Below are 19,564 nucleotides of genomic sequence, written 5' to 3' on the forward strand. Positions count from 1 at the left end.
TATTTGGGTCAATGCCTACTCTCTTTTTTATTGTGTCTCAGGAATTGAAAATACCCATCTCATTACATGTCAAAAGAGTGATTTCACTGATTGTGGCCTCAGTTTTTCCATAGGTCTACCATTTTGTTACTTTAGGAAAATTGCATCCTGCCTCCTGTTCAAACTCAGTATGACATCTAATCTGTATGATAAATTGTTTGCTCAAACATGTCTACATAGTAAAAGTGATCTTGCTCAGGCCCATAATCTTTATGGCAGTCTCCATATCTTAAATTTATTTCAGTTTTCCTCAAGGAAAGAAGTTTTCATAAATTTAATCACTTCGAAGTAAGAAAAAGCCAAAAGGTAAAAGAGAAAGTATATTAAAAAATTTTAAGTAAAACATTCTCTCCCCTAGTCCAGAGATTACAATTAAAAAAAATCAGCTAGGATCAGAATCTACATGTTGAATGATGAGGAAAGTATAAAGGTAAGTTGGGAGGATCAAGTGAAAATACAGAAAGGATATAGTTTGGCAACCATGATACAAATTTCCCAAGTTCTGTGTATTGTTAAGTTTGAAACTGTACTATGAAACTTTATTAATCAAAGAGGCATTCTGAAACAGGATGAGGCACTTCAAAATTTCACGTGCCCAATAAAATGTGAGCAATATACTATTGGGGAGCAGCCCGCCTGTATCACAGGATAGGGTCATTCATTTTGGCAATGTAAGAAAGGCGAACTCTGGTCCTTTCTGCAATGAGCGCTGCTGGAGTGGGGAACCCAGGGATCTTTGGCGCTGCCGCAAAAGATCTTTTCCCAGACCTGTCCTGCTTCCACGTCTTGTAAATACACTTACAGTAGTGCTAGGATTGTCTCTCTGCCTTTTAAAATTAAATGTCTTGGGGAAAGTGTATTTATCTCTGTACCTTCTGCTACCTGGAATCAATCCAACCTTGTCTAGATTCAAGGATTCTTAGCTAACTGGTAAACCATTGACTTCTAAGCATGTCTGTGAGGATGTTTCTGGAGATTGGCTGAGTGAGGAAGATTTGCCCTTACTCAGCGTGGGTGGCACCTTCTAGGCAGTTGAGAGCCGGGGTAGAACAAAAAGGTCGAAGAAGGGCACATTCACTCTTTTCTGGAGCTGGAACACCCATCTTTTCCTACTCTTGGACATCAGACCTGTCCTCTGGCCTTCGGGACTCAACACCTGTGGCTCCAGGTTCTCAGGCCTTTGAACTTGGGCTGAGCTATGCCATGGGCTCCCTTGTTTCTCCAGCTTGCAGACAGCACGGGATGGGGCTTCTCAACCTCCATAATTGCACAAGCCAATTCCCATAATAAATCTCATGTGCCTCTCCATCTCGTACATCTATGTCCTATTGGTCCTGACCAACAGAGAATTTGAATGAATGAAGTATATAATTCTCATTACTGCCAACGCTGTTAACTATTCTAAAGGATTCAAAACAATACAATTACATGGGAGCAGAATACTGGAAAACACTGTCAGCTGGCTGGAAAGAGCGTCACTAAATATGGGCATGCTTGCTAGAATATACGTGGATTAAGGTAGCCTTTCCCAACAGTTTTTTGGCATTTATTCCTAAATTAGGACAACATTCTCCCCTTTTTCTCTTCTCTCTTGGTGAGCCAAAGTATACGCACTTAAATAGTTGCTATCAGCAAAGCTCAGCCCACTTTACAAATAAGAATTACAAATGGCAGGTTGGTGGCATGTTGAATGTGAGGTTTTAATGTATAAAGAGTGTATGTGGAATGTAAAGATCTTAGCAAAATAACTAAGAAAATGCCACAAAAGCTATGTTAACTAGTGTGATGAAAATGTGTCAAATGGTCTATGAACCAAGTGTATGGTGCCCCATGATCATACTAATGTACACAGCTATGATTTAATAAAAAAAAAAAAATAAATAAAAAATAAAATAAAAAGTACATTTAGGCAGACGAAAAAAATGTATAAAGTGACTAGTAGAGCTTACGGGCTAAAAAACAATGCTTTTACGTTTTGATAAACCATTCTGACTTAGTAAAGAAAGACTACAAATATCTTTTAAGAAATTAATGAAAAAGTATTGACAAATGTAACAGTAAAATTATGATATTTGAGTTAACTTGGAAAGTTATTACAAAACCAAAAATATGGTTTCAAAAAACACTACAGACGGGGTGCAGTGGCTCACGCCTGTAATCCCAGCACTTTGAGAGGCTGAGGTGGGTGGATTGTCTGAGCTCATGAGTTTGAGACCAAACTGAGCTACAGTGAGACCCATCTTTAAAAATAGCCAGTGTTGTCATAGGCAGCTGTAGTCCTGGCTACTTGGGAGGCTGAGGCAAGAGAATCGCTTGAGCCCAAGAGTTAGAGGTTGCTGTGAGCTGTGACACCAGAGCACTCTACCGGAGGCGACAAAATGAGAGTCTGTCTTAAAAAACAAACAACAACAAAAAAACTCCAAGACTATAGCTTATCACCAAGAAATGAAAACATTCACTGTTCCCTTAGATTTCCAAAGTACATTTTTACATTAGGAACTTCTTTCTGTACTTAACTACAAAATCTCTATCATTGCTGACAATACTTAGCCATTGCTTAAGTGAACTGCACTTAAGTTTAGAACTAGGATTACTGTAAGAGCTACTCCTTTGAAGGGATCTAAAAAGTGAAAGTGTGGAAGCAGGGAATAGTGTTTGACTGCCCGGTGTAGAGGGAGAAGAGGAAAAGGCCAGCGGCTTTGTATTTCCCGATGTTTGCCTAAGTGCAGAGGTTTCTTAGAAGAGGCTGAAGTATTTTATTTTTAAAAAGGCTCAGTTCTTTTGTTGTATTTTCAAATAGCAGAGAAATGGCTTTTTTTAAACTACTATTAACACTTTATTTTTACTTTGTACAAAATACAAAAATGCAAATCCAGAGAGTACAGACCAGTAGTGACAGGCACACTGCACAACAGCAAACCTTGCCTAGCAAGACATTAGTTTTTTAAATTTTATTTTAGTGAATACATGCATTATATAAAACAACGACAAAAACACACAAAGGCTAGAGATTTTGCTACTTCTTACCCCCCAAATAATGCTTGCTATCAAGACTTTGGATGGGGGTGGGGAAAAAAGATTAAAAAGGCAAATAATATTTTTTTCCATAAAAAAGTAAAAGCTACCATAAAACATCTTTTTGTTTTGTTTTTTTTTTTTTTTTCTGTCACACTGATTAAATTTCTTCTGAAAAGTCACACATATAAACAAAACAAAACAAAAATCCTGAACTGGACAGACAGCAAATACTCAAGAGGGCTGTTAACCTAGGTAACAGTTCAGTAGTTTAAAGAATCTTTTAGACATTTTGAAGCCTTTCTATTCATTCCTCAGTACAGTGTTCAGTCGTTCTGCCCATTTTTTCCCCCTTTAATACCTCCCAGAACAGAAATGCTTGCATCATTGAGTCTGTTCCTAAAAACTAGTTTTGAAAAAGAAAGCAATGTAAAAAAATATTTAACAGAACTATGGAAGATGTAGGAAAGGAGTCTTCATGGCAAAGTAGTCTTTGCATGGTTTTATTGTAGATTCTTCAGGGTTTATTTATCTGCCCCATGAATAAGACGGCACCTACAAAATTAAAAAGAAACAACGCATGACTCTATAATCCTTAAAGTAAGAACTGAATAATGCTTAAAATAAGATGGCAGGTGCTAGATTTAAGGGAGGGGAAGGAGCAATGTTTAACCTATTACTCAGTAGTATTAAACAACAGAACTTTCTGCAATGAATAAAAATGGTTTATATGTTCACTGTCCAATATGGTAACCAATAGTCACATGTGGCTAGTGTGACTAAGAAAGTGAATTTTTATTATTTTTTTTTGAGACTCTCACTTTGTCATCCTCAGCAGTGTGCCATGGTGTCACAGCTCACAGCAACCTCAAACTCTTGGGCTCAAGAGATCCTCTTGTTTCAGCCTCCCAAGTAGCTGGGATTACAGGTACCCACCACAATGCCCAGCTATTTTTTAGAGACTAGGTCTTGCACTGGCTCAGTCTGGTCTGGAACATGTGCACTCAGGCAATCCACCTGCCTCGGCCTCCTAGAGTGCTGGAATTACAGGCGTGAGCCACCATGACCAGCCAGAAAACCATTTTTTTTTTAAATTTTATTTCCTTGCTTATTTTTTATTTCTTTGCTTTTTTTTTTGTTGAGACGGAGTCCCACCCTATGCACCTGAGCAGAATGCAGTGGTGTCATAGCTCACTGCAACCTCAGACTCGGGCTGTGGGCATCCTGCTGCCTCAGCCTCCAGAAGCTGCTGGGATTACAGGTGCTCGCCGTGGTGCCCAGCTGGGTTTTTCCATTTTTTTCATGAGTCAGGGTCTCACTCTCACTCAGGAGAGTCTTGAACTCCTGAGTTCAGGCAATTCTCCCTTCTCAGCCTCCCACAGTGCTGAGATTACAGGCGTGAGCCACCACGCCCGGCCAGAAAGTCAGTTTTTAAAGTTAAGGTTAAATAGCCATATGTGGCCAGAAGTTCTAGCATTGGACTGCTTAGCTCTGGAGCACACTAATTATAGAACATTACTGATTCAATGAGATAAAAGGATAAGGAACTATCTTACATTGCTGATCAAATAAGATAATGAGCTAAAATGTATTATGCCAACTTTACCAACATGAAGCCAACCTTCCACAAAGACAACCTCATACTTCCTAATTGTACTAAAAAGTAGGGACCATTGTATCATTATAATGATGAAATCAAAGGCCCGAGCCAAGTTTCAACCCATGACTGACAGAGCTAAGATCTACTGCATTAAGAATTTCCAGGTCATAACAACGGAGTGGGCTTACAGAGGTTGAAGACATAGCTTCTGGCAAAATTTACTGCATTTATAAAAATATGGGAAAATCAATAGATATCTAAAGTGCCCTCAAAGGGATACTGGCTGAGCCTCTCAATCTGTTAAAAACAGCAACAACCCCAAACCTAACATCCTATCAGTGTTTATTTAAAAGATTCCATCACAATCTGTAAACACAGCCTGGGTTTTCCTATCTCTTTAATGTGGGTGGCTGTATGATTCAAAGTGTTTGCAATTCTTGACACAGGGGAAATGGATCAAGGGCAACGCTGCTGGATGCATGTCTAGCTGTGACCGCAATATACCTTCCTGCATTCTAATGAGTGAACAGAAGCGGAGAATCACTTACCTGTAGGATTGTGTCGGATGAAAAATAGAAAAGGTCTGTCTACTATAAACCAGGGAGGGGACGACCTTGCAATTAGAATCGCGGCTATGGGGAGAAAAGGGAAATGAGTCAGACACACAGTGAGAGGGGAGCAAGGTGGTTTGTGGGATGGTTCCTCAGAGGCTGGTATTTGAGGACACACTTAATGCCTGTCCCATGGGCCGACCATGTTGTAACAGGCTCAGTGGTCACCACCTACTGAACACCTCACGTGACAGGCTTTACATTATTGTCTCATTTATTCTACACAAGCACCATCTTCTCTGATAACATAATTACTCCTCATAGAGTCCTGACGAAGGTTAAATGACATAAAACATACGAAAACTCTTAGAACAAGTGTTTACCACTAAATAAACACACAATGTGTATTCACTGGAAGGAGGCCTCACTGCCACACACCTGCTGCAATGGCCCATCCTCTTCCTCAACCCCCTGGAAGCACTGACAACTTGGGCTTGACGTTATAAAAGGAGCACCTGTATAATATATAGGGGCAAAGCACTCCAGCCGGGGTTACTAGTAGGTGCTATGGATTGAACTGTCCCCCGGTAAAATTCGTATTTTGAAGCCTTAATCCCCTCAAGTGGCTGCATTTGAATATACCTTAAAGATGTAACAAAGGTTAAATGAGGCCATGAGGGTAGGATCCTGCTTCTATAGAAGTGCAGTCACTGTAAGAAGGGGGAGAGACACCAGGGATCTGAGGACATGTGAGGAAGCACCGTCTTTTTTTTTTTGTAGTTTTTGGCTGGGGCTGGGTTTGAACCCGCCACCTCCAGCATATGGGGTCAGCGCCCTACTCCTTTGAGCCACAGGCACCGCCCAGAAGCATCGTCTTTAAGACAAGGAGAGAGGTGTTAGGAGAAGGCACACCTGCCAACACCTTGACCTTGGACTGGCAGCCTGCAGAACTATTAGTTCTCTTATTTAAGTCACCCAGTCTATAGTGTTTTGTTAAGGCAGCCCAGGTTGGGGCAGACAGCAATAGCAGGACCCAGGCAGCCACACAGAGCCTTGCACTGTGATTGGTTTAATACTCTCTTACTACTATCTTGAAATTCTTCATAAATTATGAATGAGGGGCTCTATATTTTCATTTAGCACAAAACCCCACAAGTTATGTAGCTGGCCCTGATGGTTATGCTAGTTGACAAAATTTAGATGTCACTTACAATCACCTACAAAAGACAAAGAATATCCTAAAAATTCCAGCTGTCTTATTCTAGATTTTTGTTTGGAGTCTCAGTAGTGTGCTGTGGCATCACAGCTCACAGCAACCTCAAACTCTTGGGCCCAAGTGATTCTCTTGCTTCAGCCTCCCAGGTAGCTGGGACTACAGGTGCCTGCCACAATGCCTGGCTATTTTTTGGTTGTAGTTGTCGTTTGGCAGGCCAGGGCTGGATTTGAACCTGCCAGCTCTGGTGGATGTGGCTGACACCCTAGCCACTGAGCTATAGGAGCTGAGCCTGGAGTACTATTTTAAAGAAATAAAATGTTTATTCAAGAAAAGCAATAAAGCAAATATGAATGGTACCTTTTAAAGACCAGGAATATTTGACCCAGTTGTAAGTGTAGCAAGATTTTCACTTCATGAGCTCACAGAATTTGGCCAGATCTATTCATCTGATCTCATATGGATAATGAGGGGGGAAATTGACCTAAGGTGGTTCTATTTTCTCCTTCATTATATAAACCACTGAGGAGAAAGCAGATGTGAATGTTCTAATTATCAGGGAAGGCTGCACAGCCATCCTGCTGCAATTCAATAGAAGCTACTTCTTCACTTTGTCCTGGATAGACCTAATTGGCTATTTTTCTATGAGTACTTGATGTTTTTTTAATATTTCAATTTGAAGCTTGCTTTGTTCCTGCCAATATGTGCAGGGTCAGATGTGTATAAATATAAAGCCAGAATGTGCTTTATTCTCCTGAGAACAGGGGCCAGCAAAGTACTGTCCTCAGCCAAGTCCATGGGGAAAACATCTTATACAAGTAAAGTTTTATTGGAACATAGCCACGCCTGTTCGCCTGCATCGTCTGTCTGCTTTCTCCTACAATGGCAGAGGTAAGAAGTTGCGATGGAGACAGTGTGGCCTAAAAAGCTGAAAAACACGCGATTTGGCTGTTGACACAAGTTTGCTGACTCTTGTCCTAGAGGAATTTCTCTCACTGAAATACTTTAATGAAACAGATTCTGAGCTCCTTGGATACAGGTCCTTGATCCCTCTGTCCTCATTGTCACCTCCTGAGGGTCAACCTGCAGCATCTGGCTGGAAACAAGGCTCATTACTTATTTGAGCAATTGTTGACTGAAGGGGGGTGTGTCTGCTTCCCCACCAGAGCTGGCCCTGCCTGCGCCCCGGGGCTTACTTGTAGCTGCTGAAGCTTTGGTTCCATCTTCACTGACTTCAATTTTTGCTTTTTGCAAGATGTGAGAAACATGAAGGTTTTCTGACCCTGTTTCCAGAAAATAAAACAAAATCAGCATTTCTTTGACAGCACATCATCATCTGGTTGGAAAAGTGACCTCAAAGTCATGCTAATTCCAGTTTTTAAAAACTGTGAGGAGATGTGACCTCTGACAGTCCTGGTGACAAGACTACAGACAGCTGTCATGTGTGAATTTCAGTCCCTGTTAAGTAAACTGTGGTACTTGCTTCTGGGAAGGGAACCCCAGGCCCTGAATATTTTCATGCCTCTCTCAATCTAGTTCTGATCAGTAGAACCTTATTTTGAAAAAAGAAAATAGAAGATATTTAAAAAGGAAGGCCAAGTTTCCAGAAGCAGCAAGGCAATGATACTATTTTTTAATTAGAGAATACAGATCCAGGAAGGATTCAGACAGCATTAATGGATGGGGAAACTGAGGCCTGAAGTGTTAAAAAATCTATCCCCAACTAACTACAACAGCTAGTTAGTAGTAGAGTAAGTGCTGAGTGTTCACAACCACCACCACTTATCTCATGAGCATGTTAGTGACAGAAGAGTGTCTTGCATGGAGAGAGTTTGGCCTTGAGTGGAGGACGGGACGCAGAAATGCAGTGGTGCCTTGAAGACCCTCTCATGAACTCGCTTACTTTTCCTTCTCAGTAAATCCTGACCTTTGCAGCAGTACCCACGGGGGGTGCTGCTTTCAAGGAAAATGCAAACTAAAGTTGACATGAACTTGGATGGGACGCAGCCCTGGAAGCAAAGGGGAAATATGCTTTCGTGTCATCTGGGTTTGAGCTATATGCACCAGGGCCCAGGTCCAGCGTCACCAGCTATGATTGAGATGCACATTTAGGGGCCCCAAGTCACATGTAGGATTGAAAGAACTTCTCAGAGGGATTTGGGGTACTCGGTTCTCCTGTTATCACCCCCTGTTTAGCATTTGGGATAAGGCAGATAACCCTGAAGGGGCAGATACAGGTTAAAACAGCTTCCCAAACTTTTTGTGCTCAGGGATCATGTTAAAATGAAAATTCTGATACAGCAGTTCTGGGTTGGACTCAAGACTGTACATTTCAAACAAGCTCCAGCTGATGCTAATGCTGCTGGGCAAGTGCTCAGAGTCACCGGGGATTAAAAGGAATCAGAAGATCTAGGGAGCTGCACTTTCCCTGGGGAAGTGGTAGGGGTCCCCAGACAGAGCAGGTGCTCAGCTGTTCACTAGCACACAACTGAGGTTGGTAACGAACGAACTTCTTACCATTCAAGGGAAAAGTTCAAACCAGAGTACAAATAATGTTCAAACTATGACTTTCCTTTGAAAGGAGATTGTTTTGTTCTAAATCTAAATGACAAAGAACTGAGCATTCAAACATAACTCTAGAAAAATGTGATACCAAGGAAGCCTCAGCTGCTCTGATGAGGAAAAGTTTTAATCAGATTTATATGAGTTTATATTATTTTAGATTAATGGGTGGACACAAGATACCAAAATACATATCTGGATACAGTACCTGGGTCATTACGAAAGTTTTGACACAAAAATCAGGATACGTAAAATTTCCCACCTAACAGGTACAATGTAGGGGTATAGGGCACACCTCCTGGGGAAAGAACTCAATGACAACTCAGACTTTACCTTTCAAACACACAACAATGTAACCTTACCATACATACCCTCATATTAATCGGGAAAAAAAAAAGAAATGTAAAATCCACATCATATTTACATCCCAGTAACACCAACAAGGTGAGCAGGTTGAAACCTGCAGAGGTGAATCAGAAGGGTGCCGTCGACTGTGCTTCTTGTAATCAAAGTAATGGACCATAACACAGTCTGTCTCTACACTTTGGTAGTGACCTCCTACATGCCTATAGTTGTTCAATGGAATCAAGCAAACATTTGTGAGTTCAACAATCTTGAGGGTTTTTTTTTCAAACAAAAGGAAAATGTTCACATTTGAAAACAAAGAGAAACTAGCATCTAAATAATAGAGAAATTTTTAAGTAACAGAGGCAATGCAGGAAACACTTCTTTGTGCAATCACTGGGGCCTCGTGAAATGAACACACAAAATGGAGGGATGGAGTATGGTGATTTAAGTGATGACTCAACGTCATTCAACGATTTACCAAATTAAACCCTGGACAGTTTTAGGACAAGCCATTCCTAATTCTGACCTTTCTTCTCTAAACAAACCAGAGACTCCGTTTGTAACATTTTCTTCAAGTATACAAGCAAGTTTTAAATGGAACATACTTGTTATTTTTGCAAAATTTGCCTTTGATGAATCAAACATCTCGGTAATACCAAGAACTTGCAGCGGCTCCTTCAAGTCTATTTGAGCGACAGCTGTGAACCTGCCATGAAAGCAGAAAACAAGGGGGAAGAATCACTCGGCTGCAAATGGGACAATCGGGGCACGTTTACAAACTGATTTCTTTTTAAGTAAGATCTGAACACGGATCTGAATTGTACATTAAATTTTAATCCCCAAATTAATAATAAATACCAGGTAAGCAGGGAAAAACTCACTTCTCAAACATTTAGTTGGCAAATGAGCAGTACACACCAACAGCGAGTATAGCCATTGTCACCCTCATGTGCCACAGGGTCCCTTATCCGATTCTTTGAAGATCTACAAAACCACTTTTTTTATTCTTATTCTTTTTTTATTCTTATATTCTTTTTTTATTCAGAGTATTAACAAGGTCCTAGTACTCTGGAATATCTATAGTTCTTTCCTATATCCAGGTATAGTTCTTCCCCATATCCAATTTGAGTATGGTAAGAAACACCATCCTTTATAGCAGCTGTTATCAATGTGTGGGTGGTGACTCACAGGGGTCGCCTAATACCATCCTGCATATCATATATTTACATTATGATTCATAACAGTTGCAAAATTACAGTTATTAAGTAGCAATGAAAATAATTTTATGGTTAGGGGTCACCACAACATGAGGGACTGTATTAAAGGGTCGCGGCATTAGGAAGGTTGAGAACCACTGCTTTAAAGGATAGCAAAGGGTTAAAAGAGAGGCGATTCACTCCTGATAGTTCATGTTGGGACTGTGAAATCATCTTCCTGTTAAACCAGGAGCAAATGTTAGGCATATATATGGAATTATACTTGGGTGTAACATGGGTTCTTGGACATGTGTGGCTTATCTAGCCTGGGGACCATACATAGGTAAATCTTAGTTATTAAAACTATTGTCAGAGGATGTTTACCAGACTTGACTTCATCCTGTAAGGCTTCTCCTGCTCTTCACACACTGAGGCCTACAATCCCATCATCTTATTCATTTATATCACGCATTGCCTACTCGAAGGCTTAATTTTACTAGGAAAAATAATCGTGAGAGGATTACTAATAATTGTTGTGAATGTATTACTCTGATTACTTAACTCAGTGAAGAATTAAAAGCAATTAGAACACTCTACTACCATGGAGGCCTGGGCTATTAAAAGCTCTGGAGAGTGGGAGAACAGTTAATGTTGGCAAGTTCACAGAACAGGGACCACAATTCCTGGCCGCCTTCACTGGTCTGGACAGAGCATTCTCTGACCTCTTAGAAATGTAGGATTCATATAGAATTTGGGATTACTCTTCCCTTGGCTTCAAATGGCATCTATATGGCTCATACGGCTCAAATGGCATCTATATTTTATTTTTAGGGTATAACAGAAAAACTGCCTTAGATACTAATGTAAGAATTCTGTCTAGGTAGTTTCAAAGTATTTCTTTACCACCTAGCTTTTGGGCCTTGGTCTTCAGCAACTTCTAGCTAAAACTTAAGAAATAAGTTTAAAATGAAGTCTTCTTATGAAAACGTACGGAGCTCTATTAATCTTTATTGTACTTTCATCTATGATCCATACATGAGCTTTTCAGTTTTTGGAATACACGTGTGTCTTTGAAATACACGTGTTTTTCAGTCTTTTGAACACAATGAGGTATGTTAAGAAGAGCTGGTCCTCATACAGAGGGAGGGAGGCTCTGGACGAGAGATGCCTCCTCCTCTCCTTTCTTATTATCAGTACCTTACCACAAAAGCAGCACAAAGATTTTTTTAAAAAGCTTAGGAAGGGTGGCGCCTGTGGCTCAAGGAGTAGGGCGCCGGTCCCATATGCTGGAGGTGGCAGGTTCAAACACAGCCCCGGCCAAAAAAAATAAATAAATAAAAAAATAAAAAATAAAAAGCTTAGGAAATCACAGCCTAGTATTCTTACTATGCAATTTCTGCCCCATTTTTGCCTCATGTTTTGTTGTCTCGTATCCAATACCATAGCTACCGGCTGAAAATCCCACCGTCGTCCCCCAGGGAGAGGGCTACTCACTTGGGCAGGATGACCTGCACTCTCTTGGGCACCATGGTGCTCATCCAGCTGTCAATGGTCTTGGTGCTGATGTGAGGGATGATGGCCGACAGGGGGGTGGAGCTCTCAGTTGGCAGTGCGATCAGCATGCTGACACTCTCCCCGTGGTAGGGCAGTTCAATGAAGTTGTACCACAAGTCATTGGGGGTGCTTGTCGACCCTAAAGAAATCAGAGGCAGGTTCAGTGTCTCCTATGGCTTCTGGAAGTGGCATGAGTGGTCACCAGGGTAGCTTCAGAGGGAAGAGGGCAAATCAGCTGGAGAACGCCCCTTTCCCACAAATAGCTTCCTTCAAAGGATAAAGATAAGGACAATTATTTCTTCCCTCTCCACTGAAGAATTCTCTTCCTCCCGTCTAGACAGAATGCCTTTGGGCATCACTAAAATCATTTTAATTCTGCCAAGTAGAATTTAACTAGATCACATAAAGCACTTAGGATTCAGTGCTTTGCAAGAAGTTGACCCTTACATGAATAAAAGAATAAGTCTGAGCTGCCTTAGCCTCATTTCTTTTTTAAAAAAATTTAGTTCAAAAAAAGAAATTGTATGTGTATATTAAGGATACAGCATGATGTTCTGTGATACATATAGACAGTAAAATGGAGACTCCACTGGAGAATGCAGCAAATTAACACATCCATCATCTCACGTAGTCACCTATTTATTTATTATTATTTTTTTATTAAATCATAGCTGTTTACATTAATGCAATCATGGGGTACAATGTGCTGGTTTTAGATACAATTTGAAATGTTTTCATCAAACTGGTTAACACAGCCTTCACGGCATAGTCACCTATTTTGGTGAGGTTTTTTTGGTGACAGATAAAAGCAGCTCAAATCCATTCTTTTAGAAGGAATCCCATACACCAATGGCCCCCAACCTTTTTATTACCAAGGAATGATTTCATGCAAGACAATTTTTCCATGGAAGGGGGAGGGTGAGGAGAATCTGACGGGAGGTGGAGCTGAGGCTGTGATGTGAGCCATGGGGAGCGGCTGCAAATACAGATGAAGCTTTGCTTGCTTTCCCGCTGCTCACCTCCTGCCATGCAGCCCAATTCTTAACAGGCCAAGGATCAAGCCTTTTTGCATCAGGGACTAGTTTCATGAAAGATAACTTTTCCAGGATGGGGGTGGGGGGATAGGATAAGAGGCGGAATTTGGGTGGTAATGTTGTGCAGCCCAGTTCCACGGAACTGGTCCACAACCTGGGGGTTGGTCACTTACAGTGCTCACTTTGGTGGGCCTACACGAGCATGTAAAGAGAAAGAAGAAGATACATAGGGTCTACCATTCAGGACCAGGCCCATCCCAACAACTTCAACAGATGGAAAGTCTACAGCACCCCAGGAGGTCAGCATAAGTGGCCTGACTGTGCAGGTGAGGAGGCCTCTTTGGAGAGATTAAGGAAATGCCAAAAACATCCTGACAGCAGGAGGGCCAGGAGCAGCTAATGCCAAAGGTGATCTTTCTTCACTCCCTGGCTCCCTACTCACTCTCCACCCACTCCAGCAACTACTACATGGGTCATTCTGAAAGTTTTGAGATACATGAAAATCAAGAAACAAAATCCGTGGGCAGAAGCCCTACCAGCACCACCCGTAAGCCGCCGAGCAAGTTGCAACTTGCTGCATTCTCTGATTCTGGGTGAATCAGAAAGGACGCTGTCGATTGTGTTTCTTGGAAGTGAAATAATGTATTAGCCATTTTTTTTTGAGACAGTCTCACTTTGTCACTCTTGGTAGAGTGCCGTGGCATCACGGCTCACAACAACCTCTAACTCCTGGGCTTAAGCGATTCTCTTGTCTCAGCCTCCCAAGTATAGGTGGGACTAGAGGTGCCCACCACAAGGCCTGGCTATTTTTTTTTTTTTTTTTGGCCGGGGCTAGGTTTGAACCCGCCACCTCCAGCATATGGGACCGGCACCCTACTCCTTGAGCCACAGGCGCCGCCCACGCCTGGCTATTTTTTGTTGCAATTCTCATTGCTGTTTTATAGCTGGCCGGGGAAGGGTTTGGACCACCCTCAGTATATGGGGCTGACGCCCTACCCACTGAGCCACAGGTGCCGCCCTGGAAGTGAAATAATGGATGATAACCCAATCTGTCTCAAAACTTTTTTTTTTTTTTTTTTGAGAAAAAGTCTACTCTGTCACCCTGGGGAGAGTGCCATGGCATCATCATAGCTCACAGCAACCTCGGACTCCTGGGCTCAAACGATCCTCCTGCCTCAGTTTTTCTGCTTTTAGTAGAGATAGGGTCTCACCCTTGGTCAGGCTGGTCTTAAACTCGTGAGCTCAAGCAATTCACCCACCTCGGCCTCCCAGAGTGCTGGGATTATAGGTGTGAGCAACTACCCCTGGTCTATCTGAAAACTTTTGTAGTGACCTCCATGGTACTATCACTTACTAGTGAAAATCTAAGAATGAGTTGAATCTGCATTTCTCAAAACACTGTCCAGAGAAAATTCTACCTGCATTATGCTCTACAGACCAAACAGAGTCCACATCCCAGCAGGCTGGGGACCCCAGACACTGGATTGTTCCCGCAGATCCCTGACGTACGCCAGGACCGGAAAGGCTCTGGGATGACCTGAAGTCAAGGAAACCATCTAACTCTAGTTACTGCCAAACTAAGTTGATTTTATTTCATGCAAGATATTCAAAATATGTAGCACCTGAGCATTAACCAGTAAGAGCGGGTGAACGAACAGTGGTGAAGGGCACCCCAAGGAGGGAGTTTTCCACAGCTTTCGGATCCTGAGCTAGGTATGTAATGAAAAGAGTTCTAAAAATAAAGCAGGCAGATGTAGAACCAGCAGGTCTAGATTTATGGCAGATTCCTGAAATGTTTTATGAAACACTTCAAACTTTTAAAGAAGAGGTCATGACCCTGGTGACCTGTGCCTCCTTGTATGTAGAATGGAGATATCAAGATATCACAGGACCTCACAGAGTTGCTGTGATGATTAAATGAGAAAAAAACATATCTAAGGTACTGGCCCGTGCTCCCCTCCTCATCCTCTAAGTAATCTAGAAGAACAACAGAGCTAAGAAAGAAGAAAAGGAGAAAGCAACCTTCCTTCCTTCCTTCCTCCCTCCCTTTCTTTTTTTTCTTTGAGATAATTCTCACTTTAATGCCCTGGGTGGAGGGCCATGGTGCCCTAGCTCACAGCAACATCAAACTCTTGGGCTCAAGTCAAGTGATCCTCTTGCCTCAGCCTCCCAAGTCGCTGAGACGACAGGCACCCACCAAACACCCCCAGTGTTTTTCTATTTGTAGTAGAAAAGGGGTCTTGTGGGCGGCGCCTGTGGCTCAGTCGGTAAGGCGCCGGCCCCATATACCGAGGGTGGCGGGTTCAAACCCGGCCCCGGCCAAACTGCAACCAAAAATTAGCCGGGCATTGTGGGGGGTGCCTGTAGTCCTAGCTACTCGGGAGGCTGAGGCAGGAGAATCGCTTAAGCCCAGGAGTTGGAGGTTGCTATGAGCTGTGTGAGGCCACAGCACTCTACCCAGGGCCATAAAGTGAGACTCTGTCTCTACAAAAAAAAAAGAAAAGGGGTCTTGCTCTTGCTCAGGCTGGTCTCAGCTGTTCAGCAACTCCGCATGGCCTGCCTCAGCCCTGGGTGTGTGTGGAACTTTCTCTAGCCTGGCTTCTTTCTTGGGGCTACCTAAGAACCAAAGATAGGACTCTCCATCTTTACTTTTAGCCTGTGTAATAAAACAGTCTCAGCGGAAACTGAAAAATCAATGGAAAAGTGAGAAAAAAACCTACTTCCTAATGAGCTCTTTAATCCTCGAAGAAAACATTACATCCCTACTCTGGCAGGGCCAATTTTTAGAAACTGTGAAATTTGGGAAGCAGCTAATAAGTGATTGCTCCAGGGCATGAAATAAGGAGGCATTAACGGCTTCTAGAAATGTTTACTGTTCTGATAAGAAGGATGGAGGTTATGAATAATAAAAAGCGATGAGCTGCTGTGTTTGAGGGAGGAAGAGAGAACACACCGGCTCACCAGTTAATCTGTCCTCGCCTGGATCCACTGTTGACCCCCCAGGAATACAGATGACCATGAACTGACCATGAACCACTTTGCACCCAGTTACTCACATCTGCTTAGTGACTGGCTTCTGTGTTCGGCCAATGGTGGCCAGCCTGCTGCGAGACGTGCCCATGCTTATTTTTATGTGGTGGCTTAAGGCGATAGAATCAACACCCTTCTTCCCTTTCTACCTGGTCACTAAAGTACTATTCGCACAGCACCCTTTTCTGGGGGACCTGAGCAGATGCTAAGGACACGAGATCTGGAGCTATGTGGTCTGGTTCAAATCCCGCACCAACAGCACCCTCACTCTGGGACTCTGGTAAGTTCCTAACTCCAAGTCTTAGTTTTCTCATCTGTAAAATGCTACAAGGCCAGCCCCTACTTTACAGAGGTACGAAAATCCAGTGAGATGACACCTATGAAGTGCTCAGGACAGTCTGGAATGCAGCACGAGCCTCCTTCTGTTGAGGTGAGATGCTCTGTAAAATGCCTCCCTTCTTGAATGTGACGTCCCTGCTCACAGTCTGAATACAACATTGACCCACCAGGGGAACCACACCTGCTGCCCTGGGTGGAAGGATGCAGCTCCTGGGAAGCTCCTGGCAGAATGAATCAGGTCAGGGAAGGGTATTTGGGAGCCCAGTGTCAAAACATGGGGCCTCTTTTTAATTTTAATTTTTTATGTTTTCAGAGTCTCACTCTGTCACCATGGGTAGAGCGCCTTGGCATCAGCCTAGCTCACAGCAACTCAAACTCCTGGGTTCAAGTGATCCTCCTACCTCAGCTTCCTGAGTAGCTGGGACTGCAGGTCCTGGATAGTTTTTCTATTTTTAGTAGAAGACAGGGTCTTGCTCTTGCTCAGGCTGGTCTCGAACTCCTGAGCTCAAGAAATTCTCTAGCCTCAGCCTGCCACAGTGCTCATAGTCCCAGGTATGTGCCACTGTGCAGGGTACCCTTATTTTTTTTAATTTTCATTTTTTAAAGTTATGATTGGTATAATAGTTGTGTATATTTTTGAAGTCTCTGGTTGTCTCTGAAATCGTCCCTTTAAAATGCTCTACCTCAGGCTCCCTTTAACCTCTGGAAAATCAACTGTGCGTGCTTTAATAATTTCTGCAGTCTATAAAAACATGAAGTAGGTTCATTCACTCTGATAAGGAGCAGAGATAAAAAGGGGAAAAGAAGTCTTTCCTCTTAGATAGATGGTGGGCAACACAACTTTCAATGAGAAATAACAGGCAAAGAAAAAGTATTAAAAATGTGGAGAAGAGTTAGAATTTTTTGTAAGTGCTGCTTTGGGGGTAACTTGGCTTTTCTAGAAAGCTCCCTACAGTGTTCTGATTCCCACTTTAAATGCTACCAGAGAAGGCATAACTAGGCTCACAGAAATATTAAAGGTTCTTCTCTGCCTGTAAAATCAAAGACAGTATCTTAAATATTTAATATCACAAAGCTTTAGAGATGAAAGGCCCTCTGATTACCTCCTGCCGCAAGTAACTATGCTGAGCGCCTAAGGAGCTGTCCAGACATACTTCTCTAGAAATTGAAATATATGTTTTGGAAAAATAATAAATAGATGTCCTGCACAGAACTATGGCAACTAATATTTACGTACCTGTTGTAATTTAATATTTTTAATTATTAAAAAAATGAAAATTAAAAAAAAAATAAAAAGAGGGCTCTATGCTCTGACACCAAGCTCCCAAACACCCTTCCTTTCCTAGATTCCTGCTGCTCAGACTGCACAGGCTGGAGTTCAGAGGGAGTCCGGGGAGAGCTGCAGCGGGAGGAGGAATGACAAGAGCTACTGGTGTGTGTTGGTGCCCTTTGTAGCTAAGGAGCTGCCAGGGGGAGCTAGATGGCCAGGGTGATAATACGTGTAGTCCGTGCAACGAGAATTTAGCAGACAACCAAGTAGAGAAGGAATACGGGCAAACAGGAGCGAGCTAGAAACTCAGAGAAGACAGGAAGATGGGATATAAATCTGGTTATTCTTTGTGGTCTTTTTCAAAATGTAAGACTCTAATATCTAAATTCATAACTTAAAAAAAATCCAACTTTGACCTAGCAATTCCTGTTCAAGGAAAGTTACCTTTATACGTACTGATAACAGGATGAAAGACTTACATACAAGAACACTCAGTGCAGTGTTTTTTATTATGGGGAAAAAGTCAATGGCCACCCATAGGATACTGTGATATGTCTATTGTGTGGAATATTATGCAGCTGACAGAAGGATCGGGTACATTCTCATGAATTGACATAAAAAGCTTTCTATGATATACTACATAATGAAGAAAGCAGATTATAGAAATCACAGTTTAATCCTGTGTGTGTTCAGAAGGTTCACAGATATATTTTATAAATATCCATAGAAAAGTTCTCAAATTATAAACCTGGCATTTAATAGGGGTGTTTAATCCCAGGAATGGAAATAAAAATAGGGAAAGGTTTACTTATTTACTGTGTATTTCAAGATTGTGCATGAAATATGCTTGTATTAAAAATAACAAGTTTTTTTTTAATAGAAAAGTTTCTGTTCTTGAGGTGCTCACACTTTGGGGGGCACAAGTCAGAGGGTTTTTCCCTCCCCTTCTGTTTTCACCCTCACTCCTTACTGTTACCACATGAGTCTTCCCAGGGATTTTCATGACATCTTGGGAGAGGGTCAAGAGACAGATAAATTAAATGACAATGTTGTGGCAAAGTGACTGAGAGTGGTGAGGCCTGGCTTAGGCCCAGGTGGCACCCCAGGCCATGGGACCCTGGCTAGAGTGTGAGGGAACAGCGGGCTGCAGTCCTGAAAACATGGCTGCTGGGGACCTTCCCGGCCCCACCAGACTGACTTGCCTTGTGTCAGGGTGATAAGCTGCTTTGTTGCCCAAAGCAAGAAGCCAGGGAACGTATGATGCCCTCCGGCTCCCCACAGGGCCCACAAGACGAGCTGGGTCCAATTCCAGATTACTCAGCAAAACCCTATCACAGGCATGGAAGTGCGAGAAGGGCGCCCCCAAACTTCCCAAGTGTGGGAACGAGAACATTGAGCAGGACGCGCTCCCATCCTGCTCTGAATTCAGTACAGAACAGTCGGGGTAGACAGGACACAGGGAAGACATCAAATCGGGTCACTTTTGAGCAGTTTACAAACCACGGGTAGAATATAGACAAACAGCGCAGACAGTTCCCTGAGCTACAAACAGTGGGCACCACCGCCAGCCTTAGGCTGGGAGTGGGGAGGGGTGGGGACCCAGAGGGAGAGAGAGCTCTTGGGAACACTTGGCAGGAGCTGAGCCTTAGAAGAGGCCACAGAGCTCCACTGGTTCTGTAGGGAGAGAGCAGGGGAGTTTGTGTCCTGACCTCTCTTTCCTCCCTCAGCCCTGCCACCTGCTGGTCCCCACTAGACAATCCCACACGAAGCCAGAGAGTGAGGGAGCCCCTGCTGCAGCTGCCTGGGTGCCCAG

The 19,564-nt window shown here is 42.7% G+C and overlaps 1 protein-coding gene across 1 annotated transcript in view; it reads right to left on the minus strand.

Moving 5' to 3' along the window:
• Window positions 1-2,860: 2,860 nt before the first annotated feature.
• Window positions 2,861-19,564, minus strand: part of SERPINE2 (serpin family E member 2) — a 60,069-nt gene continuing 43,365 nt past the window's right edge. The window contains exons 5-9 of the mRNA XM_053597586.1: window positions 12,019-12,217; window positions 9,934-10,034; window positions 7,615-7,701; window positions 5,203-5,286; window positions 2,861-3,609 (exon numbers count right to left, since the gene is read on the minus strand). Of these exons, the coding sequence (XP_053453561.1) occupies window positions 3,572-3,609; window positions 5,203-5,286; window positions 7,615-7,701; window positions 9,934-10,034; window positions 12,019-12,217 (509 nt within the window). The 3' untranslated portion in view covers window positions 2,861-3,571. The remainder of the gene's footprint in view (window positions 3,610-5,202; window positions 5,287-7,614; window positions 7,702-9,933; window positions 10,035-12,018; window positions 12,218-19,564) is intronic.

Source organism: Nycticebus coucang, chromosome 7 (assembly GCF_027406575.1).
Source record: "Nycticebus coucang isolate mNycCou1 chromosome 7, mNycCou1.pri, whole genome shotgun sequence".
In the NCBI taxonomy this organism is placed as follows: Eukaryota; Metazoa; Chordata; class Mammalia; order Primates; family Lorisidae; genus Nycticebus; species Nycticebus coucang.